We start from the raw sequence: 26,319 nt of genomic DNA, 5'->3' as shown, positions 1-26,319 counted from the left end.
TGATAAGCATGGATCTATGAGAACAGGAGCAGCCAGATGCTTATTACTGGGCTCTGTTTCAGTTGATGCTTTAGAAGATGCAAGTAAAGAATAGGTCAAGAGCTTTCTGAGAGAATCTCAGCATGGTATGTACCAGCTACAGTCAAAACAGCATGATGGAAAAGACATGTAAGGAGAACACTGGAAAAGTCCAAAACCCAACTTCTACTAAAGTATAAGCTAATGAAAACAGGGAAGTCTCCAAGCCCTAGCTATCCACAGGATGCATTTACCACAGAAAGCAGCCAGGGCTTGGGTTAAAATAGCTAACAGGCAGGCCATTTTTCTTTGGACTGCTGTCTTAAGCTGAGTCCCAGAAGCAGAATCCCAACCACCTGGCAATAGCCTACTGCAGAGATCAGAAGATAATATAACCTACTGTAGTGAGCAGATAAGGGAGTAGGGCTGCTCCCTTTCAGGCCAGTCTGTGCCAGGCACACAGACTTCCTGCACAGTCCCTAAGGGACAAGGAGGGCAAGAGGAGCACGCGGAATAGATGGAATGAAAGCGTTAAAGGAAAAACAGTATCTGGGTTATTGTATTTTCAAAGACTCATATCCCCCAGGAAGTATCTTTGCTCTGTTGGTACCAATCTGGCTCAAACAGGCAGTCAGGTAAAAAAAATCCTTGCCCAGTCACAGCAAGACTGCAGCAGAGGCAGAAACACAATCTTAATTTCCCCTCTTCCTGATCCATCTCCTACCTATGTGCCCCTGCTACTGCCTGAGCAAAGGGAACACATGCAGACGTCCTGCTCTACACCAGCCGAGATCAGAGCCACGACAGAAGTGTTTATTACAAAACTGAAGACTGTTCCTTGCCAAAACCAAACAGGTTTTATAAAATGCAAAAAAAACCAAAACAAAACAAAACCCCAGAACAACCACCACACTCTTTGAAATATTCAGAGCAACTGCCAGCAAAAACGTGTCTGGGCTGTTACTTTATTCATCTCACTGTGCTCCAGATTTTCACTTTGATTTTCTAATCAGAGTTCAAATCTGCTTAATGCAAATTGTGCACAATGGAGAGGGGAAGTGGCTGATGCTTCCCAGATGCTTGCCTGTGAACTGTGGATGGAGCTCCCCAGTATAAGAACAAACATGTCAAACTCTCTTTTACCTTGGAGAAAGCACTCTGACACTGCTGAGCAGCCCAAAGGGCAGGATTCAGACCACTCAGGCAGAGACTGCCTTGCACAAAGGAACCACTCCCCTCTCCTCAATAGGGAAGCAGATAATGGATTAGAAGTGCCTGGAGAAAACTACCTGCTGACTCCAAAAAAAAAACCCAAACCCAAACTAAACCCAGCTCAGTTTACACCATAGAATTTTATCACTTCATTAAGAAGTTGAACATAAGCCAGGCATCCCTATCTTCTAATGGATTAGTAAAGTCTAGAGCAAAAAGAAACCTTTTTCCTGAGGACCCAGTATTGGGCTGACACAAGACCACAGACTCTACATAGCTAAGAACTGTGTTTATTTGCAAAACAAGAGCTATTTCCTACATTGGAGGCCATCTTCTTGCACCATCATTTTCTGTTAACACAGAGGGGGCAGAAAAACAATCTAATTTACAGATCTTAGTAATACTTGCTATGGACAGAATGGAGGTGCCTCCCAATTAAGCTGGTGATATTCCAGTTGCTGCTGCTGGTGAGACTTGTGACCAAGAGGGATCACAACAGCCCACAGCAAGTTCAGTGATGAAACAGCCGAAGATTGGTGTGAATGAGAGTTATCCCCAGCTCGTTGCAAGCTTCGATTACTACATCGTCGGCAGCAGAGCCAGATGGGGCAGCGATGAACTGCACTCCGCTCTGAACAAAGAGAAAAGGGGAAGCATTAGAGGATGGAAAAACAAAATCCCTCCTGAAAAGCAGCTGACAGCCCCAGCATTTCATCCACATCTCATGATACTAAGTGTTGAACAAACAAAGGGTTCCATTGCTCAAAGCCATTCACAGGAGAGTTCCTCATGTGAGCAGTTAAGTTCTCTCCACAGCTCAGAAATAAGAGTAAAATTATTCCATGGGAATGATGTGGCAGTTTGGGCTGGGTGCCTCCTGCTGCTGCCACATGGGGCGCACCTCAGGTGCCTCAGGTGTCCAGCCCAGTGGGTGGACACAGGAAATAGCGTATTTCATTCCCATAATGTCCTGCTCCCTATAAATCCATCTGCAAGGTCTTACACATCCTCTTTCTTCCCTTGCCATTCCCATGGGAGATGCTCCCTATCTGGTAATGGAAAGGGAGTTATCTCAAGGCCTCTTAGGCCTCATGCCAAGAGGAGAAGGGGGAGAGGCAATCTCAGATCTGACCAGCTGAGATTAGCCTAACAGTGGATGGGGAAGAAGAGCGAGCCCTGGGGGTTTTGGGTATACCCTTAGGTAGGGAGAAGGGAAATGCTGAGAGGCTTCTGGGTATGCTTTGGGATCTCTTTTGTCACCGTGCTTGTATTCTCTGTAAAACACTCACTGCTTTTCCATTTAAACTTTCCATCACTTCTGCAATCCGTTTGTTTGAGTCTTGTTTTTCTGCCCCGGTGGGAGGCAAGGGAGGATCTGCTCTCAAACTCCTACAGTTTTTGGTAGCAGAGGATGGTTACAATCCATCAACCTCTGGGTTATGGGGCCCAGCACACTTCCGCTGCGCTACAACAGGCCTTGTCTCGATATTCTTAAATGGTTTAATAAACTTGAGTCCTCTATTCATCTCAATCAACAAACTGAACAAAGGCTGCATAATTACCACCCACGAGACCACTAACCACAAGAAACATCCTTCCCAGGAGATGATCTTCTAGCCAGCTGTGCAGCACAGAGACATTCCTCAGCACTCCACACAGAATTCAAAGCAACAGCCCAGGCTGTGCAGCCATTTCCCTGGAGTTCCCCTGACATCCTGGCCCTGCCATGACCTTACCCGTTTAGCTCTGTCAACGTTATCCCTAAAAGGGAAGAAGGCATCGGAGCTGAGGGAGACAGCAGTCATCTTGGCAATCCACTGCTTCTTCTCCGCTTCTGTTAGCTGTGCTGGCACCTCTTCAAACATGGCCTGCCATTTCACCAGGTCCTCACCCTGCCAGACAGAAAGAGCCAGCTCAGCCCCAAAGCACAGGCCCCTGACAGGCCCTGATGAGTGATGATAGCATCCCTCTGACACCCACCTCATCAGCTGGGTTTTCTGCTCCCACACATTTGCTGCTGGGAGCTTCATACCAGGGATTTTAAAATCCCAAAATGTGGTGGGAAAACATTACTCTTTTTGCATCCTTTTAACTTCTTTCCTTCTCCCTCCTCACTCCAGGGCTTGAGGGATTCCTCCTACCCCACTTTATTTCCAAGATGCTCTGCTTGGCTTGCCTGCAGTATGCTGGTCTGTGTAAATGCCAGCACACTCATACAGGATCTGGTAGATGACTTCAAGCATGACAAACAGCAGCTTGGTTTATGATTCACCTTCTGAAACAGCAACTGCTCTAGTTCTTAGCCCCTTAAACAGTCAACTGCTCACACAGATGATTCACAAGGTCACCAGTCCAGCTTTTAATTTTGATACTTAAAAAGGACATACTGTTTTCTTGTCTCGCTATTGCTTGTGAGAAGGTCAGAAGGACTCTGAGAAGGTCAAATGCCTCACAAGCAAACAGCACCAGGCAAGAAGGGAAGGACAGCTGCCCTGACACTGCAGTGAGAGCTGAAACATTAACTGTAGCTTCAGCCCCTCCTTACTGCTGGGGGAAACTTTGTGATGAAGCCAACAGCACAGCAAAGCTCAGGGCAGGTTCCAGCATCTGGAACAGTGGGTACCATTAAACCACCTTGGAGAAGTCACCGTCCTAAGCCCAGTTCTTTGGGATCATCTGTCACTAACACCCATGGACAAAACTCAAGCCAGGCTTACATACTATGCAAAGACTTTGTTTTGCAGAAGCTGGACTCTCCACAGCAACCTCTCAGCCAGCACTTACCTCACCAATGGTCCCAGTGACATACTGATCAATGGCATTGGAGATCTCTGCTCTCTTCACACCTGCTTTGAACTTCATGGAGAGCACACGTGGGTGGTGCCGGAGCCACCAGTTGTTTGCCTTGTCACCAGCCAGACGTGTGCAGTGGATGCGGGACTGCTGGCCAGCTCCAATACCTATGACCTGAAGCACAGAAGACACAAAGCACAATCACCTCTTGCTGCACAGAGATCACAAATCAGAGCTGCATTCCAGTCATTAGGAAAACAACTGGGAAAAAGCTCCCACAAATTAGCTGCTCCTCACTGAAGCAGAGGAAGAGTGTCAGTGAAGCTTGGAAAATACCTTCATCCCCCAATCCCACAAATTAGTTACAGGGTCAGTTTCCTGCACTGATAACTTCCACAGCTCTGCTGAGCTGACAGTCACCGAGGACACTACATTCCTTTATCCTCCTAAATAACACAGCCCCATCCGTGAGTCAAACCGTTAACCTCCAGAGAGTGATACAGTTGTGACTTTTGTTTGAGGCAAAACAAAATCCTGTTGGCTGGAGAAACAAATATGACTGATGAGAGACAAATATGACTGTTAAGAGATGGCAGGTGGGCTACCTGTTCTTGAAATGGGCACTTCAGTTAGAAGATTAAACTCCATGCCCAGGTCACCCAAATACCTTCACTTTTCCTGATGGGCCAGGGTTAAACAGCTTAAACAAGACCAGCTGTGCTATGTCATGCATTACATGGCAGTTTGTCTGCCAAGACTGGAAAGAAGGTAAATCTACTGCTCAATCAGGAAGGCTGGTCAGTAGGACCATTAGATCACATGACTTGTTAAGGCCCTGAAGCTACCAACACATTTCCTGCTCTGCCATATGCCTGAGATTCTAGAATTTTTAACACAGCTGCTGCCACCCGCAACCTTATTTAACAGCACTTGTGCTTGGTACCTGACACACCTGGTGGTTCTGGAAGTAAAATCCAAAAGGTGATCTTTTCCTCAAGGAAGCTGCTATGAAAACACAGTATTTGCTCTGATCTCCTTCTTTGAGGTTCTCATCAGACATTTTCAACCTCCGCAATTTTTTCAGGTGGCTGTGTTAACTCTGCAAGCTGTTTGCTACAGTTCAATGCACATCTGGGCTGCTGCAAACTTGCATGGGAGACAAAGGCAATACTTAGGTGCTGCTGCCACTGAAAACTGAATGTGCCTAGAGACATCTTGGTTACTAGACACTGGCAGAACAAACTGCAGTTAGGATCTGCCTGCAGTCACAACTGGCAAGCACAAGGGACTGAACCGAGGTGTCTTGGGCACACAAAGGCCAGACCTAGCTACCATGGCCGTCAAAACTCAGGTTAGTAAATTTCCTCATGTCTTTCAGAGCTGTGGGTCCTGCTTTCTAAAGGGAGCTCCTGCCATTTCAAGAAAGACAGAAAACAACTCTTTCCCATAAATTCCTCCTGCTGTGAAGCCACAGCTGAACTGTTCACCTAGGGAACTGCTCCAGGGACACTGTTGAAGACAGTGGTTCTGGCCAGTGCCTCAGAGTTTCCAGCTCATACTGAACCAGATGGTAAAGCTACAAGTATAAGGCTGCCCTCAAAGGAATGAATAATTTGTCTTCTCATTCATTGAGACACAGTGACTTCACCTCTTACTAGAACCATAAAACATGCTGCTGGATGCTATTCCCCCAAGGAGCAAGTGAAAAACTTGGGCAGCTACCTAATATCATCTGCTCAGCTATAACTGAAGTCATTGGTGCTTGATAAACCCACAGAGATATTAGCATTATCATAAATACTAAATAGATGCAAAGTTTCTCATGGCTTAGTGCCACCTTCTTCCCGCCACACTCCTCATAGCCAACCTCTCACAACCACCCTGTTTAACCTTCAAACTTGCAGAGGACCCTGCATCTTGAGGGAGCTTAAGACCAGCACTGTGTAAAAGTATCATCACTTCCACAGGGATTTTTCCACTCTCCATAGACAAAGGAGTGGGCTTAAAATAGTCATATACTGCACACCATTGGCTGTCACACAGCCCTTAAGAGCAGGCCTGGCAAGCCAAGATAGCTTAAGGCAGAATTTCTTAGCTGGAGATGCAGATGGTAGAGAGCACTGGGCAAAGTGCTGATAACAGGGGACAAAACACCACAAAACATTCAGGTTTCTAAAAAATCCAGTACCATCTGCCAGAAATGCAATGTTCTCTACTCTTTCCCAGACATAATGGTGCCTCATCTTCATATGCTTGAGCTGTGGCCTTCAACTCTTGTGATGAACCTGGCTAGTCTATTGCAAGCCCTGGCCTTTGTCTGGCAAGGACAATAGCACAGTAGAAAAAAAAGTGTTTCTGGGCCAATGCAGCCCCAAGCAAATTAAAAATCAAGCTCTTCTACCTGTCAGTGCCCAAGCACCCTTCCCCAAAAGAGTGTTTTTCCCTTTCTCTCTGAGCTACTCAAAATATTTTACATTTTTTTTTGTGATGACCTAAATTTTATCAGAAGATGCATAACTGAACCAAAGTTCATTTTCAACAACTCCAGTATGACAGGAACTTCCTACTTCATTTCAAGTGATGTGTCCTGCAAACTGTTCACAGACACCCCCAAACCTAGAGGGAGATTATTTGCAATGTGGAACGTTTTTTTTTTAACAGCACAATGCAAGAGCGCACAACAGATGCTCCTCTGCCTTCCCTCTGATGAGCCCACATTGCTCTGGAAGGAAGTTCAGAGTTACAGCCTGGAAAGAGCGTGCACATAAGACACATTTCACTGGAAAAAGGTGATCCAGGGAAATCATAAGCCTTTTTTGGTAGAAAAATCCATTTTGATGCAACACTATTGGGGAAGATTTCTTCAGTCTACCTGAAGTTTCTGCTCTAAAACAGAGAAATCAGGAGGTAGAACTTCTGACAAAGTATAGACTTTTGCCTCAATCTCTCTTCATGCTGGCCTGTCTGAATGTACCTAATCTCCCTCCTTTTTCACTTCTGCTTTCCCTTCTTCTCTCGCTTCCACAGATGTTGGCTTTCTCCCATAAGAAAACAGCCAAAACCTCAAAATTGTCCTTAAAGGAATCTTTCCCCCTCTATTTTCTGCCTATTTGCTACACAAAAAATACTAACATTTCTTCCAAAGTTTAATCTCCTGGGAATCAAAGCATACTTAAGCAGAGCCTATTAAGTGTGAGGAGTGAAAGCAGATAGCAATACATGGTGAGCAGAAAAATTACTTCATAGAAAAGCTTGGGTGAAAATGGAGAACTACTTGACCAAAACCACTTTTGCTTGCAGGAGAGCCAAACGTGTCCCATAGCTGGAATATTGTGCAAAAGCATGAAGTGGATAGGAGTGATAGCACCCAAAGGATTCTTGTAAAATGATCCAGATTGGCCTGGACTTACTCAGATTTACCCTGAATGAATGAAAGCAGAAACCCTAAATACATTTGGAATCAGAAACGTCAAATAAAGGACTTCACAACTGGGAAGACAAACAAACAATGAAGTAACTGACAAACACCTGCAGTGTCAATGCAACACAGTGAGGTAAGTTAGCAAGTCTGATTTATCCTACTGTGCAAAGAGTAAAGAAAAGGGTGATTTTAAATTGCTAATTTCAAAGATGATGGTAACATTAAAGAAGGTGCAAATCAACACATTACAGACTGGCTTCACAGTGCTGAAAGTCAGACAACACAAAGGAAGATGTTTCTTGCAATTAGTGGCAGCCAGCTTCCTGCAAATTAAATGATACTCAAGTCCATAACTGCTTCCTCCCAGTCCATGCTTTCCTACAATTTATGAACACAAGCACCAGCCCTTGCTGGAATGGCCACTTATGAACCCAACAAAGCCAAGCTGCTGGAAACATTCTGCATGCCTGATACACTTGAGCTCTGCTAGGTAAAGGGGATGATGTGAGGTCACCCAGGGCAAACCAAAAGCAATGGAACTGAAGGCACGCTGGACTTCCCAGACTTGGTTCATAAAACCCCCAAAAAATGTTTTCCTAGGATCTCACTTGAAGTGCAACTCTCTGGAAGTTACTTCCCATTTCTGGCTCTTGATTTGTACTGTTTTTTGGTTTGTACCCAAATATTCTTGTATACATCTGATGGTATATATCAGTAGGTGCTATGAGCAGTGGTTTGTACATAGAACAGAATCATAGAATTGTTTTGGTTGGAAAAGACCTCTAAGATCACAAAGTCCAACTGTTGACATAACACCACCATAGCCACTAAACCATGTGCCAAAGTGCCACATATACATGTGTTCTGAACACCTCTAGGGACGGTGACTCCACCTCCCTGGGCAACCTATTCCATGCCTGACCACCCTTTAAGCAAAACTGTTTTTCCTAATATTCAAATTAAACCTCCCCTGATGCAATTTGAGGCCAATCCCTTTCATTCTATCACTTGATACAAGGGAGAAGAGACTTAACTCCCGCCTTACTACAACCTCCCTTCATCAGCAAAACAATCCAAGCTAACCACTATCTTACCAAGACTGGTTTTCCATAGACCTTCTTTTCCTTCCCCATCAGTACCTTAAGAACAATGGTCATAATACTGAACAGTCTTAGGAAGCTTTTAGAGATTTTAAAATTAGGAGGAAGTTCCTATCAGAGCTCCTCCATCGCTACCTAGAGCATGTCACACTGCTGTTTCTGCACTTGGACTGTAGTCACTCTCCCAAGGAAAACGTTAAGCTTTCATTTGAAGACCTCAATGTAGATTCACCTCCTCCATGAGTGATTGTAGTGGCTGCTGACCTTTACTATCAAAAAAGTCACTTGTTTTTCAGTGCAGTAGACAGCCCTCTGATCTTCACCTTCCTTGACACAGACAGCAATCCAAGGCAACAGACATCTGAATTTGATTCAAATAAATGCCTGCAAATATGCAAAACATGACTGAAGCCCAGCTAGTTAAACCCCTGCCTGCCCACACTGCTTTTGACTCCCCTCCTCGTGCCTTCTCTGTTCCAGATGGTACATGCATTACCCCACACGCTTCAGAAACATCTGCAGCACCACGTTAAGCCCAGACTTGTAAAAGCACTGGGGAAATTGCTGCTGTAATAAGGAAAAAGGAGCAAAGATAGTGACACCTTTGTTCTGGGGCTACAAGAAATAACACTCTTGAGTACAGAGAACCATTTTAAAGGAAAAAAACATGAAAAATCCTGAAAGCTGAATGAAAGCAAAATGCCAGCTCTCCAGAGGCATGCTTTCAAGAACCATACAGCACACGACCCCAGAAAGCCCCGAGAGAGAGCGCTGCAATGTTTTCAGGCTGTAACAACCACCTGACAAATGCAGATGAGTGCCAATGCAAGGGCAGCACTGCAGTTTATTCACAGTCTCTACTTGCAGCTCTCTACACCCTATGGTCCATTCTGCTGATTTAAGATGTTACTAAAGATCAAGATCAAAACTGTCCTAATTTTTTTTCCTTCTCTTTTAAATAATCCAGGGCTATGGAAAAAAGTTGCCATGGAGAACAGAAAATCAGCTAAACAGAAGCATTCTAAGTTACTGGGCAAAAAAAGATTTTTTTTTTTTGTTTTCTACATTTACAACAACTTTTTGGGTAACTGTTTTAAGGTGAACACCCAGTGATAACGTGGAAAAAAAGGATTTCTTCTTAGAATTCCAGATTCAGATGTAAACTACACACTTGATAGTGCCTCTGTAAATGCCACCATCCATCATAAGCATTTAACAAGCATAAAAAATAAAAACCATCAGGGAATAAACATAGTATAGCACATCTTTCTTACATAAAAAGTGAGAATAAACCAAGAACCATTCTGACAGGCAGAATCCAGCTGTGAAAACTACTGTCATTTCCTAAGGCTCTACACAGACTACGACATACATAAGTTCTCAAAAATGATATAAAAAGACAGAGTAGTTAGAAAGTAATGACTCAAGGCCAGACTTGCAGAAGCATGTAAGAGCTTTTCCAACCCTGTCACTGAAAGAGCCAGCCCTGTCGTTACCATGAAAAAAGTAACAGCAAGGTTTTGAAGCAGCCTCTGGAGAAACACACAGAGGTTTAGCTACTGTTCTGCACAGCAGTGTGTAGGGTGGTTCATCTGTACCTCTTGAGTAGGTTCCTCTGTGTGAAATGATTTCCAAACTCAAGCCTGACAAAAACACTCTCTGACCACCTTTGTTTTACAAGCAGGCTCCACAGAGCTTGGTTACCTGCCCATCCTTGGCGTAGCAAACCGAATTGGACTGGGTGTACTTGACAGCAATGCTGGCAACAATCAGGTCTCGGATGGCAGACTCGGGAAGCTGAAACAAAATGCCACTGTCAATAGCCTATCCTAACAGTCATGACTAGCCAGCTGGCTAGTGATCTGCAAACCCCCAAAGCCATCACCACAAGTACTGCAGTATAAAGAAGGAAAGCAAAGTAACAAAAAACGTCCTGTTTTGTCCAATTACCAGCAAATTTTGTATAGCTGCCAGACCAATCATTTAGTTTTTAATCTAATCTCACAGCTCGTAGGGATCAGACAATCTCAGCAGGTCAAGAGGACTATCACTGGCTCTAAGCCTACAAAGCCTTCTGTACTTGCTCACTGTCATCAGTTGTGCTCAGAGGCAAAAAAAGTTAAGCACATGCTTAAATACACATAGGAACACAACAATAATAAAACCTCCCAATATCAATATCTGCACTAAATATTTTTAAAGTCAATTCCTTTATTAAAATGTTTTTTTATTACCTCAATGTCTGAACTTGCTTCTGAGCCCATGAGTAATCATGTACTCATTAACATCTGGTTTTTAATGAGAACAAGGTCAGAGACAAAGAAATAACTTGTAACTTTCTGATGATGTGAACTCTAAATGATGAGCAATACCAGAAAGGCCACAGTTTATATAACGCACTGTACACAAAAGGGAGAAATAAACAGTGAGTCAAGAATGAGATCACAATGAATCCTTAGCACATAGTCCTCTCACCAGAAGAAACTACACACAGTAGCTTCTTATAAATAAGAAATACAAAATATTTTGGTACTCAGAGATATTTATGCAAGGAATCAAAACAAGGCAAACTGCCCTGATTTACCCAAGTACATTAGGTCCAGAAATGTTGCTGTGCTTTGTTAACGCCAATTGAATCTCATTTAAAAAAACATAAAAATTAAGAGCTGTTAAGACAGAACAGTGCAGAGCTCTTGACAAAAGTACCCAGGTTGATTCCACCAGTCTTTAAGCTCATTTATCTCCTGACACTTACGCTTTTATTCTTTGTAACAACGTTCTTGAACAATGACCGGTCGATGACTGCGTTGTTCCTCTTCTGCGCAAGGTGCAGTCCATAGAGGGTTCGAATCTCATTGTCATCTGGCTCATAATGGGGATCCATCTAAAAGCCAAAGGACAGGCCAATAAGACATTCAGAGCAATTAAAATCCAACGCCCAGTAACAGCTTAGGTTAAAACACACGGTCTAAAGAATCCAGCAGAAGTGAAGTGTTTACGGAAAGCAATCTCAAATCATCAGAAGTAATTAGAATTAACTGGAGCAGTAAGGTCTCAACAGCACTAAGTGACATTTACAGGGTGAAACGAGGTAATGAAGTATAGATGTTTACATACAAATGTCCCTGTTGCAAAGCATAAAAATCTAGTCTTCTACAGAAGGAGGAAAACATCCACACAAAAAGGGTCTTCCATGGGAAGATAGAAATATTTTGAGCTGCTTCAATCACGTCCAAAGGCACAACTCCCAACCCTCTTTGACATTAAATAAAAGGGTGCATGTGATTATTTCCAGAGATGCACTCTCTTGGGGCACATCTTCAAACAAGCATGCAGCAGAGCTGATTTACACAAGTGCAAGGGGCAAAGTGAAACGGAATTGTTAAAACTGCTTTCAGGTCTACCCACGCGTAGGCTTATTTGGAATTCTGGTAGCCCCAGTTCAGGTTCTTGAGATGTGATGTAAACCACATTAAGGCTACCTGCTCTAAATAGCAGTGTGCACATGCTTTATGTGGTTTCTCTAATCCAGATACATTTGTTCAAATCAACTTTCCTTAGCATCCCCCTCTGCAGACAGGCCCTGAAGATACAGGCTTAATCAATATGACCTCATCCTTGCAGAGCTAATTGAAATCAGGAGGTAATTGGCTGCCAAGAGCATCTGCCATTTCTTTCCTTCTTGCCTGAAGCTCCTGAGCCATCTTCCACAGCTCCCCCTGGGAGTAACATTACAATTATAACTTCCGCTAAGCCTTGGGTTTCCTTCTTGTAATGTTACAGTAAAGCTCTCTGCTCTTTTGTCTCTCCAAGTCAGGCAGAAATAGGATGTGTTTGGCTGCTCTGACAACATTATATAATCACCAAAACTGGATGAACTGAATGTGATGAAGTCACATTCACCAAAACTGGATGATTTTGAAGTCCCAACAACCACGGCAGGAACCAGGAAGGCAACCTGACACTAAATTGACCACACTATATTAATATTCCCTGACAAGCATCCTGGCTGCAGTATATAAAGGTGCGTCAACCCAGGTCCAAATTGCCTGTGCTGCTATGTTTATCACTGACTGCACTGAAAGATTGCCCCACAAACACCCCACACCCAGATAAGGCTTCCCTCAGTGATATACTGCACAGGCTTCTCACTGCCAAGACTAACAGGTTTGAGACACAGCATCTTAGATAAGGAATTCAGGGAGGAAACTAATTGAGCAGAAGTGAGAGGAAAGCTGCAAAAGAGTGGAAAGGAAGCATAGAAAGTGGTTCTTTGAAGTTCTCTTGCTGGTTTATAGATTTAATGACTTAAAATCCACATCACCTTGAAAGCCAAGGAAGACATTATAAAAATCACTCCTCTACAGGACTATTAAGCTAAACATGATCACAACACTGCTGCTGGAATTTCATCTCATACAGGAATCCCCAAAGACCCAGAGGAAACAATTCCATGCACTGTAGGGATGTCTGGATCAGGCTCCCAGCTATTTAGACTCCAACATTTGTTAAAAGCAAGTAAGAGCAGGAGAGGGTTGTAGTAGAGCAGGAGTACAAACCTGGAGGACACAGTAACCACCATTCTTCTTTTTGGCAAGGATTTTGAGAGCTTCTTCCTCATAGCCAGGAGCTACCACACCATCAGATACCTGCAACACATACAGATTTCATCTTCCATGTGGAAAAAACCCAAGATGAACAAAGAGAGAAGCCAGTATTGAAACCCCCAGCTGCCATTTCCAGAACAGCACTGAAGGCACACCTTGTAGGGTCCATAGGTGCCATTCAATAACCAAAGCACTAACTACTACAAGATTGGTTTCAGTCCTAGAAATTCACACTAGAGGTTTTTGGCAAGAGGGTGTTAAAAGTACCCCACCATCCCTTTAAGGAGAATGGAATTAATATCCCTCTCCAGAGGTAAACAGCTTGTGCATGACATCCCCACTTCTTAGCCCTAACAGATTAAAAAAAACACAACAAAACAGCTAAAATCCACGTTTCAACAATGACATTCATGATGAGACAAAAATACTGATAAAAGAGCTGTTAACATTATTGAAACCAAGAGGAGTTTAGGCTCATCAGTGCCAGGGAGTGATACACACCTTTCACATTCTTATCTTACAACAAGGGTGAGGTTTTTTGGTTTTAAGTAATAGTATCCCAGATGTTTTCCTCAGAAACCAGTCAAAGGTGCTCTTGCATCTGTTTGAGAAGTCTCCAACATACAAGAGAGCCTTTTGAACTGTGCCTTCTCCCTCTCAAGAAACTAGATGCAACACATAATGGGATGTTTGGCAAAGCACTAACTCCCAGCTGCTTAACTCCATATTTAAGCCAGTGACCTGTACAATGCAGTCAGCTATGGAGTGACTGCTGAATCCAGCAAAGCAAAAAGTGCAGCTTGGAAAGTGGCTGAACCTACGTATGACTTGTATCAACTGGCAGGTAGCAATCTACATCCACATTCCTGCCGAGGGCAAGAAGGTGGCCATCAGCGCTCCAGTCCTCTATTGTTCTGATTACAGCTGTTCAGCCAGGTATTTGTGACAGTGTAATCAGGGTTCATTTCCAGAGGCCTGCTCCAAGGCAGAGGTTTGCAATCACCTTTCAGAAAGCAGCATTTCAAGCACTGCTATTTCACAGGCTCTCCCGCACAGGCAAGTTTTAACTGGTAGGAAGAAAAGTGCATCAAGATAGGTGTAAATTCTGCACTTTGTATACTGAATTGCACAAATGGACCAGTAAAAGTGTTCAGGAAAATGGGTCAAACTCAGACAGAATGGCTGTTACAAACCAATGACTCCATCCAGTGCAATTCTCCTTTTCACACTTGAATTATTCGCTGCTGTTTAACTGACCTCTCTGGAAATAATCTTGGCAGTAGCCACATCGCAGATATCAGACAGGGCAATGAAGTCACCAAAAGAAGACATCCGATCAGCACCTGCAAAATCCTGTCTTTAGTGACTTAGATAAGAGATGTTTTTGCTCCTACAATCCAGTCAACTTCCATAAGAGCTAATAATTTCATCCTACAGCAAAACCAAACTACACCATAGAAGAGCAACAATGATAAAACATCCTACCTCAAACACGTGCACATTTTAACACTCCCATAGTTCACATACCCTTCCTTCTTCACTGCACTTGTCAAAGCACTAACTCTGCAATGACTGCCTCCATTACTGCAAGCAGCTCTGTTGTAGCCATGGTGGCAAGAGGACAAGGAGAGGCAAGGATCATATATAGATCACACTGAGAAAAAGAGGAAACCTTTTAGATGCCTATGCTCCCATCTGGCTTTTCCTGCAAGAAACCAGACCTAGAAATGTAGCTAAAAGCAAACTTTTAAAGTAGTTTCTTAATTTTTAAATAAATAATGGTACAGCTAAGGTGAACTCAACTCCCACCACAGATGCCATAAGCGAGGTAAGTTCTTCAGTCTCTGCCATTCTAAGGGTTTATTTTTCTACCAGTCAAGCAATGGTTTTCTAAGGGCAACATTCAAACACGGTCTTTAAAGTGGTGAGAAATGAAGCCAAGCCAACACACTTATCAAGAAAGTTTACTTTGTTTTCTATGACCTGTGCAGACTTTCTAGCAACACCATGGAAAATGAGAGAATTCATAAAGTATTTCATCTAGGTCAGAGGAATCTATTTTAATTCACCTTCTTTTTAAGCTTTTTTTGGTGACCTCTGCAGTACAAAAGCCTTAGAAAAACACCCACCAAATACCAGGAAGAAACATTTCTACTCAAGTACTCCTGATCACCTCATTTGCAGTGGAAGGCTGAGTGTGCTACCAGCACAGCTGTTATTCCAGCTCCTTTAGCCAAAGCCCCACAGATTTATATATGTGTGTGGACGTACATAGTTAAAAACATAATTCTCTACATGTCTTCTATACACATCAAGGAACAGAATCCAAAATGGTTTTAGCCTCTTTGAAATAATCTACAAGGTCTGCTCAATGGGGGAGCAATTTTTGAGAGACCGTCTATCTAGTCAGATCCTTGTGGAGAAAAACCCTACAGACAGGGACTATTGTGCCTGTGGAGTCCTAAACACACTGCTCAGGTTCTGAGACTGAAGCTCAGTTCTTCAGACTTGACAGTATGTTCCTGTCCTTCTCACCTCTGCTTCGTGCGTAGGCAGAGGCCAAGGGTGTTAAGGTCTTGTGGAAGTCATGCACCATGCAGACTTGAGCCTCCTCTTCACTGAGAGGTATTCCAACAGCAGCACCTAGTGGGAAACACAAGCCAGGGCACTCAAATCAGAGCTGCTCGCTAGCTCCTGCCCTTGGGAACTCTCCAGACTACCAAGGTACACACATACACCACTTGCAGGGCCTGCCAAAAGTCACAGCCTGTTCAAAGAGAAGAGTATGGAAACAAGGAGCCACCCACCTGCAGGGCTCACGTGTTTGAAGGAGGCTGCAGCAGGAATGCCTAATGCCTGCTTGAGTTCCTTCACCAGCTGCCAGGCATTGAGAGCATCACACAGGTTGATGAACCCTGGAGAGCCATTAACCACTGCAAATATAGCACAAAGACACATTAAAGCAGCAGAGCCCTCTCCTCAGAGTCTGGAGAGCAAGCAGAAGAGATTTCTTCCATCAGGTATGAAATTACTACAAATAGTTCTTGTTAATTGACCCTGGCTCCCCAGCAACTGGTTAAGTGCCCTGAAAAGCTTCAGTGACTTGAGGAATGCACAGCTTGAGACTCAGGAGAGGCCAATGCAATCCCCTCCTCTACCAGAAGCTGCTGATACTTTCACTCTTGTGAAAAGTGAGCAAAAATGAACATCCTCCCTTATGATGAGTTCAACTGGCAACCATTTGGAACAAGAGCCATCCCTTTGAGGGAGCCTACCAAAGCTTGACTTAGATCAAGGTACATACACAGAGGTGTCAGAGAACACAGAAAGCAGGTAGATTTCTTTAAAAAGCTAATAAATAAAATTTCATGCAAATACTTCAGCATGAGCCAAACTTAAAGCACATTGTCTCTTACTGATGTCAACTGGAACCAGAGCGAGCCACAAAATTTCAGGCAGGTTTTTATTAAAATGCTTGGTCTGGTCCTTTCATCAGAAATCCATGCCAAGATTAAAGGCTGCTTAAAAGTTTGTCCTCGAATCTTTTTGCTTTGGCCCTGCAAGAAGATCTGCTTGTACTGCCATGGTAGGGCTGTGACTGTTTCAGGAGATGAGAGAAAAAGATCATTTCAGCAGTAGTCCATGGCCTGGACAAGTGAAGAGTGTTATTCTGTTGACATACTGGGAGGCAGACCTGCAAGCAATTCAACTTCCAATACAAGCATGGAAAAGCTTCCTATGAGATCTCAGTATCAAGGAAACACTGCAGCACAAAGCTTTGTTTACTGTTCAACAGGCAAGGTCTGCACACAAGACAAAGCTGGTTTTCACCAGTACTGAAACCAATTTAAAGAACAAGAATACCCTCTCCAAAACAGAGGTATCCCTCACTGCAGCAGTGCTGTGATGAGTGGCACACCCTGTATAATGTCAGAGACACACACCAGACCTGTCCCAATCTCTTGGGAGTGAGCCTTATATCTTTCCCTCTACCACCATGAGCAGAAGCAGCATTCTGGAAAACTAAGGGGAATAAACCTCTGCTCAAAACCATCAAAGAAAAAGATAGTAAATGAACAAAACCTCTTCAAACCTAGAGAACAGCTTCATTTCTAGAAAGAGTCAATTGTGTCACAGAAAGACTGGGATAATACTAAATAAGGGAAATGGCAAAGTGCAAAGAACCTTAAAAGGGAAACAAGGCTTTCTGTTACAAAATCTGGGTCTGATGTCTAACCACATAAATCTGCCCAAAGTGTCTTCAGTGTGGACACCAACAGAGATCACAGGGCCACAGTAAGTCTTGTGGGGGTCAGCAGATGAGCTCTTCTGACTCACACAACTCATTGTTTTCATTGCAAAGCTAGTGCCAACTCAGTAATAAAGCAGTTGTTAAGGCACTGCTGGCCATCCCTTGGACTAAGGTACAAGATGGTATTTCAGTTTTAAAGACAACCAACAGACATGCCCAGCCACCGCCTCTCCTACCCCAGAGATCCCTTGTGGCCAGCAAGGCCCAAGCCTCACCTGTCAGGGGGAGTTTGGATCTCGTTGTATAGAGCTGCGCAGGACTCTGGTGAGGATTCATGCCGTACCTCAGGGGCAGTTGGGACACCCCCTTGCTGTACTCTTTCCTAAAGTAGTCAGAGATGGCTGCATCATACTGAGCAGTGTGGGTAAAAGCCTTGGGACACAACAGGGAATGTTCATCAGCTTACAACATCAATTTACAGAGGATTTGGTGTTTAAAATAGTGAATGAATGAAAAGTAAATGAGTCTGGCCTATCCCTTTACTGCAAGCAAGCACAACCAACCTTCAGTGCAAGGTGACGCCTGGTTTCCATGGAGGTGTCCTTGTCTCTTGATGTTGCCATCTCTTTAGCCACTGCAGAGTAGTCTGCAGGGTCACACACAACTGTCACACGAGCATGGTTCTTGGCAGCTGCTCGCAGCAAGGCAACTCCTCCTGCAAGAGAAGGATGGAGGCATGAAGCACTTCCTTTCTGGATATGATATAATCAATAGTCACATCTGAGGCCAAGAACAGACATGTACCGATCAACCATTTGTGCCAGATGAATATACCCCTCCCTAAGCTCTCCAGCAAGGAGAAGAGACAAAAAAACCCCTGTTGTTCAAAACACATAAGGCTGGCCAAGTTTGACTCACTCCACTGGTGAAGGTGCACCTTTGCAAACAGAATTGCAGCAGCAGCAAGGACATGGGTCATGGGCCATGAACAACTGGGGCAAGACTGTCTTCAAGCAGCACAGCCACATGCTGACAAGGATGTCTGTCTATACACACTGCTTAAGCATCATACTTCTATTCTGCCAAGCCAGAGGTTCCCATCTCTCTCTGAAAATATTAATGAACCGTGACCAGGTCCTCTGTGTGAGATAAAATGCCACGCTTCCCCCTTAAATCTGACTCCGCAGAGCTCTCACAACATTTTAAATCATACAAGATACCAGGCTGCTCCAAAGGCAAAGCGGAGGCTGGCACTGCTGCACACAGAGTGTGTATTACTCCATAAAACATTTAATAGAGAGCTCTGCTGGGCATCATTTGGATGGAACTACTGCAAGAAAATTCAGTCCCAATCCAACCTTACGGCACAAAACTGTGCCTGTACTATTCACAAGCTGCCAAGAAGAGATGCTGCAGTGAAGGAACAGCAAACCTTTTGGGGTTAAGAGCTAGCAGGAAGAACAAAACTGATGATGATACAGGTATTTATGCTTTGAAATTCAGGTTCTAACTACTCTCCCACATATGAAGACCAACCCCTTTACTTCTAACAGCTTCCTGAAGTTTTCAGCAATCCCCTGAGCACTTTGAATGCTTCAGCATTTTCTCTCCAAAGCTCATGGTTTTTATTTTTATTATACTGCCAGAGGCTGCAAATGAGCTTTAATCTGCAATCTGTGCTTCGGTAGGAAGCATGCTCCACCTGCCCTTTCCTAGAACATCTTTCTACAGTATATCAGGCTCCTTCCTTTGGGCAGTACATGACTTGCCCACCCTTGCATCAAGTTTGCCAACCACTTTAATTGTAGGTCTGCTTAAAAGCAATGATGTTTACCCAGCTATACTTTCAACCTGCTCCTTGCAGCTCCCAAGCTCTTCAGCAGATTTCCTTTACGGGTGTGCGAGGCCACAAAATCAACAGAAGAGAACTGAGATCACTTAATAGATCAGAATCATCAAGCCCACCTGGAGAACAGATTTGCTCTTCTTTTAACTTACCAATATCAATCTTTTCCACAGCCTCTTGTACAGTTACACCTGGAGAAGATACGGTCTTCACAAAGGGGTAGAGGTTACACACTACAACCCTGGGAGTTGAGGGGAAAAGCAGGGTTATTCAGTAAGAAATAAACCCACCAAACTGGACTTGGCAAGCACAAGTATCACCAGTGTTTTCATGGTCTGGCCTCTCAGATCCGAGACCAACATAAAATCTTGTAGCCAAGGCTTCCTTCTCCAAAAGACTTAAGAGACAGTGGTGTTCAGCCAAAGGCCAATGATTGTACAACACATTATGAAACATAACTGAACTCTCTAAAGAATGTTACAGCAGGTAGAACCACAATTTATAGAAGTTAGAGTTTCTATGTTAAATGTTTAGTGATTTTGCTGTACAACTCAAGCCATTTCAAAAGGACTTCAAAGTGGGCTCTCAGCAGTACTGAAAACAGGCCTCCAACAACTTTCCTAAGAGGCCAAGGTTCATTGCAAACAAAGTACAATAAATTTCCCACAACTTTTCCAAGAGCAGAAAACAACCTATATATCTCCTTTTGGACTTTTAAAATACCAACAGCATCAGAAACCTGAATGCACAGGCATGAAGCCTCTACGGCACATGGAAGTAGAGGACTTTCCCCTCTCAAGTTAAGATTAGACGTTACTGGAGTCATTTTTTTGTCCTCATGTGGAAGAAGCCTCAGTCTGTATTCCAGAAAGCATGAAGTAGTAACTTGCCCAGTCCTATCCTACCAGTGCCACATAAACTGTAATTGAAGGAGGTATCTCTTTTCACCTTCACAAACCATGTTTTTAACCCAAGTGAATTAATTTACTCTCTTGATTTCAGTACATGAAGGTATCAAAGTGCCACATGGCCAGTGCTGGCAGTGGATTGCTGTGACACACATTTCTTTGTTTCCACACTGTGTGATGAACTCAACTGGAAGGGATCATCAGCTTCCAGTTGAGTTTTCAGAAACCCCTGTCTCTAAATTTTCTATAAGGTGTTTTATCATGTTCCATTCTTAATACCCCCACCCCCCAACCCATTCATGCTCCTGAACTGCTGCCAACAATCAGGAATCTGTGGACTTTAACACTGCTAATGCTTTTATCCATGGAAATCAAGAGAATGGGTTCCCTATCTTGACTTGGGTATGTAAATTTCATGCAACTATGCAAAGGCACTCCTGCTGAAGACCAGCTCCTTCTGCTTGACTTAAGGCAACCCAAATTCAAATTATTACTCTGGATGCAAGTGCAATATAAGTTACTCTCCCTGCAGTTCAGCAGAGCCCCTTTTAATATGCAGTGTGCTCCCAAGTGCCACCACTGCTGAGCCATCTCTGAGGATTCCTGTGGTTTTAAATTTCAGGTTTTCAAATTCAGCCTGGAAATCCATCCATCCTGGATGGATTATTTTTTTTAAATCATTTGAAAAGCTGAAATGCATTCTGGACCCAATCACCACAGTCATCAAACTTTCATCCTGGCTATACCTACAACTTCCTATGTTCTATTTGGCCATGGGTTTCTAAACCAGAAGCTACCCACTGACAGATAGCTGGTTACTCACAATCACAAGTTAGATGTTAAAAACAATTAGTTAAACACAGCCCCAAACTGCCCTGTGTGAATGTACTCAGTAAATACACCCTAACAAAAACAACTCTTTGGCACATTAGTACACAAACTGTCTTGCTTCAGCTTCTGGCTGCAGGCTGACTTGGCCTCACCATGTCTCTCAAAATAAGCTTTCTGTCTGTTATCTGTGTGCTTTCTGTCTGTACAAGTGATGCGTGTTCCCAACCCGCTTCTCACATTTACTCTTTATTTATGTGTTGAAACTCAGTAAACATTATGCAAATATCAAAGGGTATATTTACTGAGCAAGTATTTCAAAATCAGGAATCATCATCTGCTCAGACACCCAGAGCCAAGCCGAGGGGAGCTGCACCAGCTTTTAAAGCACTGAATAATTATCTTTGCAAGAAGTGTAATGCGGCCCAACACGGACTAAATGTGGCATGTCAAAATTCCCGGATAACCAGAACTTACAACTTCTGTACCCTGTGGAATCCACAATGTAACTTTGTTGGTTTAGTTTTCTCTAACTAGGAGTGATGAAGATGCATGTGTAGAAACTGGTATCTTTAAAAACACAGTATCTCCTGACAGGGAAAAGGAAGGAGATTGCAAATCTTCTGGCATGCAGATGTTGAAATCCCTGCTGCTCCCCCTCCCAGGTGTTGATTGGTCTCCAACATTAATTTTTGATCACTGCTGAGTTGCATCATGCCCTCCAAAATTTACCTTACAAGGCTGAAATCCTGTTTGTTCATATCAGCATTATCTTCTGGAATATTGCGAGCCAAAATGCCTAATTACAAAAACAATACATTTTTATTAATAAAAATAGAACGGAATCACCAATTATTTTTAAAGTCACATCTTCCTTCAGACTGTGCTTTTCCTCAGAACTTCTCTATCATAAATGTTCTGATTCTATTTCAGACGGTTCTCAGCCCCTACTCCTCCACCTTTATTCCATTTTACTGACTCTTCAGCTACTCAGATTCTATACTAAGAGATTCTTTTCCCAAACGCTGAATCCTAGAGCATTCGAAGTGTTGAACAGCAACCTCAGACATTCACTTTATAAGTGTTAAGTTGCTACCTTTAAAACACTAATAAGTAGCCAGGGAAGAGGAAAAGGACACCTGCTGCTCATCAGCCAACAACACATAAAGCCTACAAAACAACAGAAGCAAGAGAGGCTGTGCCTGTAGCTAAGCAGCTTAGGTGGCTTGCTTGGGTCTAGGAACTTGGAGAAACACACGAGTGACTGGTTGGCACAAAGTAACCAACAGCACAATCTTGGGTACACTACCACTAGAGGATATCATCTCCAACCCTCAAGTACGATGGACCACATGAAGAATCTCAAGCACCATAGCAGGAGATGAAAAAGCAGGTAGTTGATGTGCAGACTGACCAATTATCAGACATCCTCCTTGCTGAAGAGGGACAGGGAATACTGGAACATGCAGAAATCACCCACTAAAGAGTGTGCTGTCACACTCATTATCTTCATTCACAAGATAAATTCAGTGGAGCTCTCTGCCTGAGTAAGTCTGAAATTGACTCTGCAAAGAATACGCAAAGGCATTTACAGAGAAGCCCTGTTACTTGTAGCCCTGTGGGGGTAAAGCTCTGCTAACTGCAGAGATGCCAGCATAGCAACAGAGGAAGCAATTCGGCCACTGCGCACTTCTCCACCCAGTGCTTTTCACCTATTCTTCTGCAGCTAGAGTAAATCTGTCCTCATTACTCAGTTCTTCCACATAACCCTTAAAAAAGACATCTGTCAACACATTCCTCCCATCCTCACTGCCCATGAATTTCTCTTTCAGTGAAAATATATTAACAGAAACATACCAGCATGGACTGCAGGATGAAGGGTTTTCACACGTCCACCTAACATCTCAGGGAACCCTGTCAGGTCGGAAACATCTCTGCTCAACGAGAAAGCACAGCATGGTAATAGACGTGATATACTGACTTGACCTATAGATTGAATGTTTATTATTCCCATCAGGGCAGTAACTTAGATCTATTGACAATGTTGGTTTTACTGAAAGAAGCATTAAACCCTAGCAAAGTGGTTAAAAAAATACCTTAGCTATATTTTGGTCTGTCTGGAAAAAAAAAATCACCACCTGTCCATCACTGACAGGAGTTCAGAGAGAAAACACGTGCATGATTCCGCCACACTTCAGTGTTTCGTACCTCAGTAAGAACACAACATGCAGAAGGTGTATTACTAAATTAGAAGGGAACGCCTGCTCTGACTGATAGACTAGGGCACATCCTTCTTGTGGAAGGCTGGGAAGTAGTTCTGAGATGAGGTATCCACATTAAGACAGACCTGACTTCTTTTGTTATGGATGGCATCTGTCAACTACTTAACAGAATGCTGCCAAGTACCAGAAGGATTAGCAGAAAATGCCAAAATGTTGGCTTAATACTCTCACACATCGCAAGATGTTGATCTCTATCTTGTGCAAAAGTGACAGAAGACAGAAAGAACAGTGCTTTCTAGTAAGTGACCAAATAATAATAAAATAAATAAATAAACAAGTCATACACTTCGCTACAATCTCTTCTTCATGCCAAAGGAGCAACATCTGCTTTTCTCACAAAGAGAAACAAAGCTGATGCATCACGCTCAACCAGGCAGCATGGTTATTTCTCCAATACAGCAAATAACAAAGATAAGCAAATGCCAAGTCAACATAATTTATAGAAAGAATAAAAGACCATCCTCAAAAGCAGCAATACCTTGGTACTTCTTCCCAGCTTAGACAAAACATTAATTAAGGTTTCACCATTCCCTGTGACTGTTTACGACAGTAAAGAAAACAATAATAAATTGGAAAGGGAAGGGAAAATATGGCCATCATTTGCTTCAGGTTTCACTGACAGCACAGCCAAGCAAACACGTTGGGAGAAACATGACCTAGTGCTAGATAACAGCAAGGACAGGGAGCTCTGGGGACACTGTATATCCGTACTGAGGTATCCCAGGAGCCCACCATTGCATTCTCTGGAAGCAAGGGGAAAAAGGACTTAGTCACCTCTCCTGCCAAGTAATTGACAGATTTTTTTCATCACTGCACTGGAAAATTTTTATTTGGCCAGAGCTGTTTATTTTAATCACAGCACAGAAGAAACTAAAACAAATTTCCCAGAATTATGGGCTAGCACAGCTGGTGATTGCACATGCCCCTTCTCAAATGGTGCACACAAAACACTTAAAGGCTGTCTGAAAAAGCTGACCACCATGCTAAGAAAATTGTTTGTGACAAATAACCTCCAGTGAGCTTTGACATATTCCTGACACATGTCAATCTTGTCCCAAGACCAGCCAAAGATCAGCTTTCAGATGGCTGTGAAGATCAGCACCAGGGGCAGACTATGAATTTCAGGACAACTGATTGCCTCATGGGAAAAACGCTGGCTCAAGGCGGACACAGCATCATCTCCAACATGACATCTCTCCACGCACTGAACTGCACAGTCTCCCACTTTGGCCTCTGTCAGCCAAATTCTGGCCAAGAAGGTTCTCAAGTTTGCTTTGGGGCACGACTTTTTTTTAAAGGGAAGACTTGCTTTCAGACAGGTTTTCAATTTAAGCACCTCAGGACTCAGTTGAGCTTTTTGGTGGAGGTATATAGGAAAGAGTCAGTACCTGACAGGCAGGCCAGCATCTCTCAGGGATTTGGCTGTTCCTCCAGAGGCAATTAACCCCATGCCAAGAGCATTCAGGCTCTTTGCAAATTCCACCAGGTTGGTCTTGTCAGAGACGCTGAGCAAAGCTAACAGGTAGGGAGAGCACAAATATTTTGGGTTTAGAAGTGCAACAGAGAATGAAAACAACAAAAAGAGGCCGAAGCTTTTAGAAGTCCATAATTTAAGAATCTCATCTGATGTAAGGCAGTGCTTGCCAAGGAGGTGACTGGGCAGAGAAGGGGAGCACACACCAGCACTCTTCCCCACCTCCAAACCGGAGGAGCTCCCTGCTTGCACACCCCAGGCCACACACACTGCGTTTCCCACCCTCGCACCGCCGCTGGGCCGGCTGCTGCACCCCGAAGGCCGCCTCCCGCCATGGGGAGGAAGGGCAGGAAGAAGGCAGCGCACTCGCAGCTGCCTCAGGGCTGCCAAGGCACGGCAGTCCCTCACCACCTCTCCTGCTTTTCTTCCCCCCTCCCCAGCAGTTCAGACCGCTCTGTCTCGCAGTGGCCCCCAGCTCGGACCCACGCCCAAGTGTAATCGGAGGAAAGGAAACAGCCCCGCACAATCCCCTCAGGGCATGGGAACTATCGGGCTGGAAACAGCGGCCCAACTCCGAGGCGAGCAGCACCCGGCCGTCCCTCGCCTTCCGGGGCCGCCCTGTGTAACCGAACCCGGCAGCGGGGAAATGCGCTTCAGCCCGGCGGCTGCGGCCCACCCGCCCGACGGCCATTTCGGGGCTCGGCGGGAGGGCAGCACCCTATCCACCACACCATCATCCCCCCACAGTGGCTCCATGGGCCGCGACCCATCGTCGCTGCCGCCGCCGCCGCCACCACGGGCGGGCGGTCGCAGCCCAGCTCGGGCTGCCGAAGCCTCGCCGTCCCCGCGTTACCGAGCTGCTGCCGGGCGGCCATGTCGCCGTCGGTGGGTGGCAGGGAGGCAGGCAGGCTGGAGGGCTGGGAGGAAAGGAACGAGCGGCGGCGGCCCGGCGGGATTTGGGTGCCCGCGGCAACAGGGGGCGGGAGCGGAGGGGCCGGGCCGGACGGGGCGGGGAATGGAGGGGGGGCGGCGGGGTGGGACGGGGGTGTGCAGCGCACGTGGGGCGTGTGGAGGGCGCACGGGTGTCCGCCGCCCTGCTGAGCGGTGCGGGGCCCGGAGGAGCCGGTGGGGGCTCGCTGACTTGGAGGGTACAGGCTGGGGAATGATGTAGTTCAGAGCAGCCCTGTGGAGAAGGATGTGGGAGTACTGGTGCAGAAAAAAACTGGACGTGAGCCAGCAACGTGTGCTCGCAGCCCGGAAGGCAACTGTATCCTGGGCTGCATCAAAAGCAGCGTGGCAGCAGGTCAAGGGAGGGGATTCTGCCTCTCTGCTCTGCTCTGGTGTGATCCCACCTGGAGTACTGTCACATTCTGGAGTCCTCAGCACAGGAAAGTGTTAGGCCCAGAGAAGGCCACAAAAAAATGATCAGAGAGAGCTCTCCAATGAAGGAAGGCTGACAGAGTGGGGGTTGTTCCACCTGGAGAAGAGAAGGCTCCCGGGAGAACTTATTGCAGCCTTTCAGTACTTAAAGGGAACCTATGAGAAAGATGGGAACAAACCTGGGCCTATTGTGACAGG

At 44.6% G+C, this 26,319-nt stretch overlaps 1 protein-coding gene across 1 annotated transcript; it reads right to left on the bottom strand.

The window, feature by feature from the left end:
* Positions 1–1,437: 1,437 nt before the first annotated feature.
* On the bottom strand, positions 1,438–25,717 carry ATIC (5-aminoimidazole-4-carboxamide ribonucleotide formyltransferase/IMP cyclohydrolase). The gene is made up of 16 exons (XM_054171830.1): positions 25,595–25,717; positions 24,656–24,782; positions 22,843–22,919; positions 21,718–21,784; positions 19,402–19,490; positions 17,967–18,118; positions 17,679–17,835; positions 15,959–16,084; positions 15,687–15,794; positions 14,409–14,494; positions 13,104–13,193; positions 11,300–11,428; positions 10,249–10,341; positions 4,015–4,197; positions 2,967–3,122; positions 1,438–1,861 (listed from the first exon to the last, which is right to left on the bottom strand). Exons 1-16 carry the CDS (start codon positions 25,614–25,616, stop codon positions 1,742–1,744), a joined length of 1,782 nt encoding a protein of 593 aa, XP_054027805.1. The 5' UTR covers positions 25,617–25,717; the 3' UTR covers positions 1,438–1,741.
* Positions 25,718–26,319: the final 602 nt, after the last annotated feature.

This window comes from Dryobates pubescens, chromosome 2 (genome assembly GCF_014839835.1).
Source record: "Dryobates pubescens isolate bDryPub1 chromosome 2, bDryPub1.pri, whole genome shotgun sequence".
Classification (NCBI taxonomy): domain Eukaryota; kingdom Metazoa; phylum Chordata; class Aves; order Piciformes; family Picidae; genus Dryobates; species Dryobates pubescens.
The sequence above is the reverse complement of the archived record's forward strand: the minus strand, read 5'-3'. Positions and strand labels throughout refer to the sequence as shown.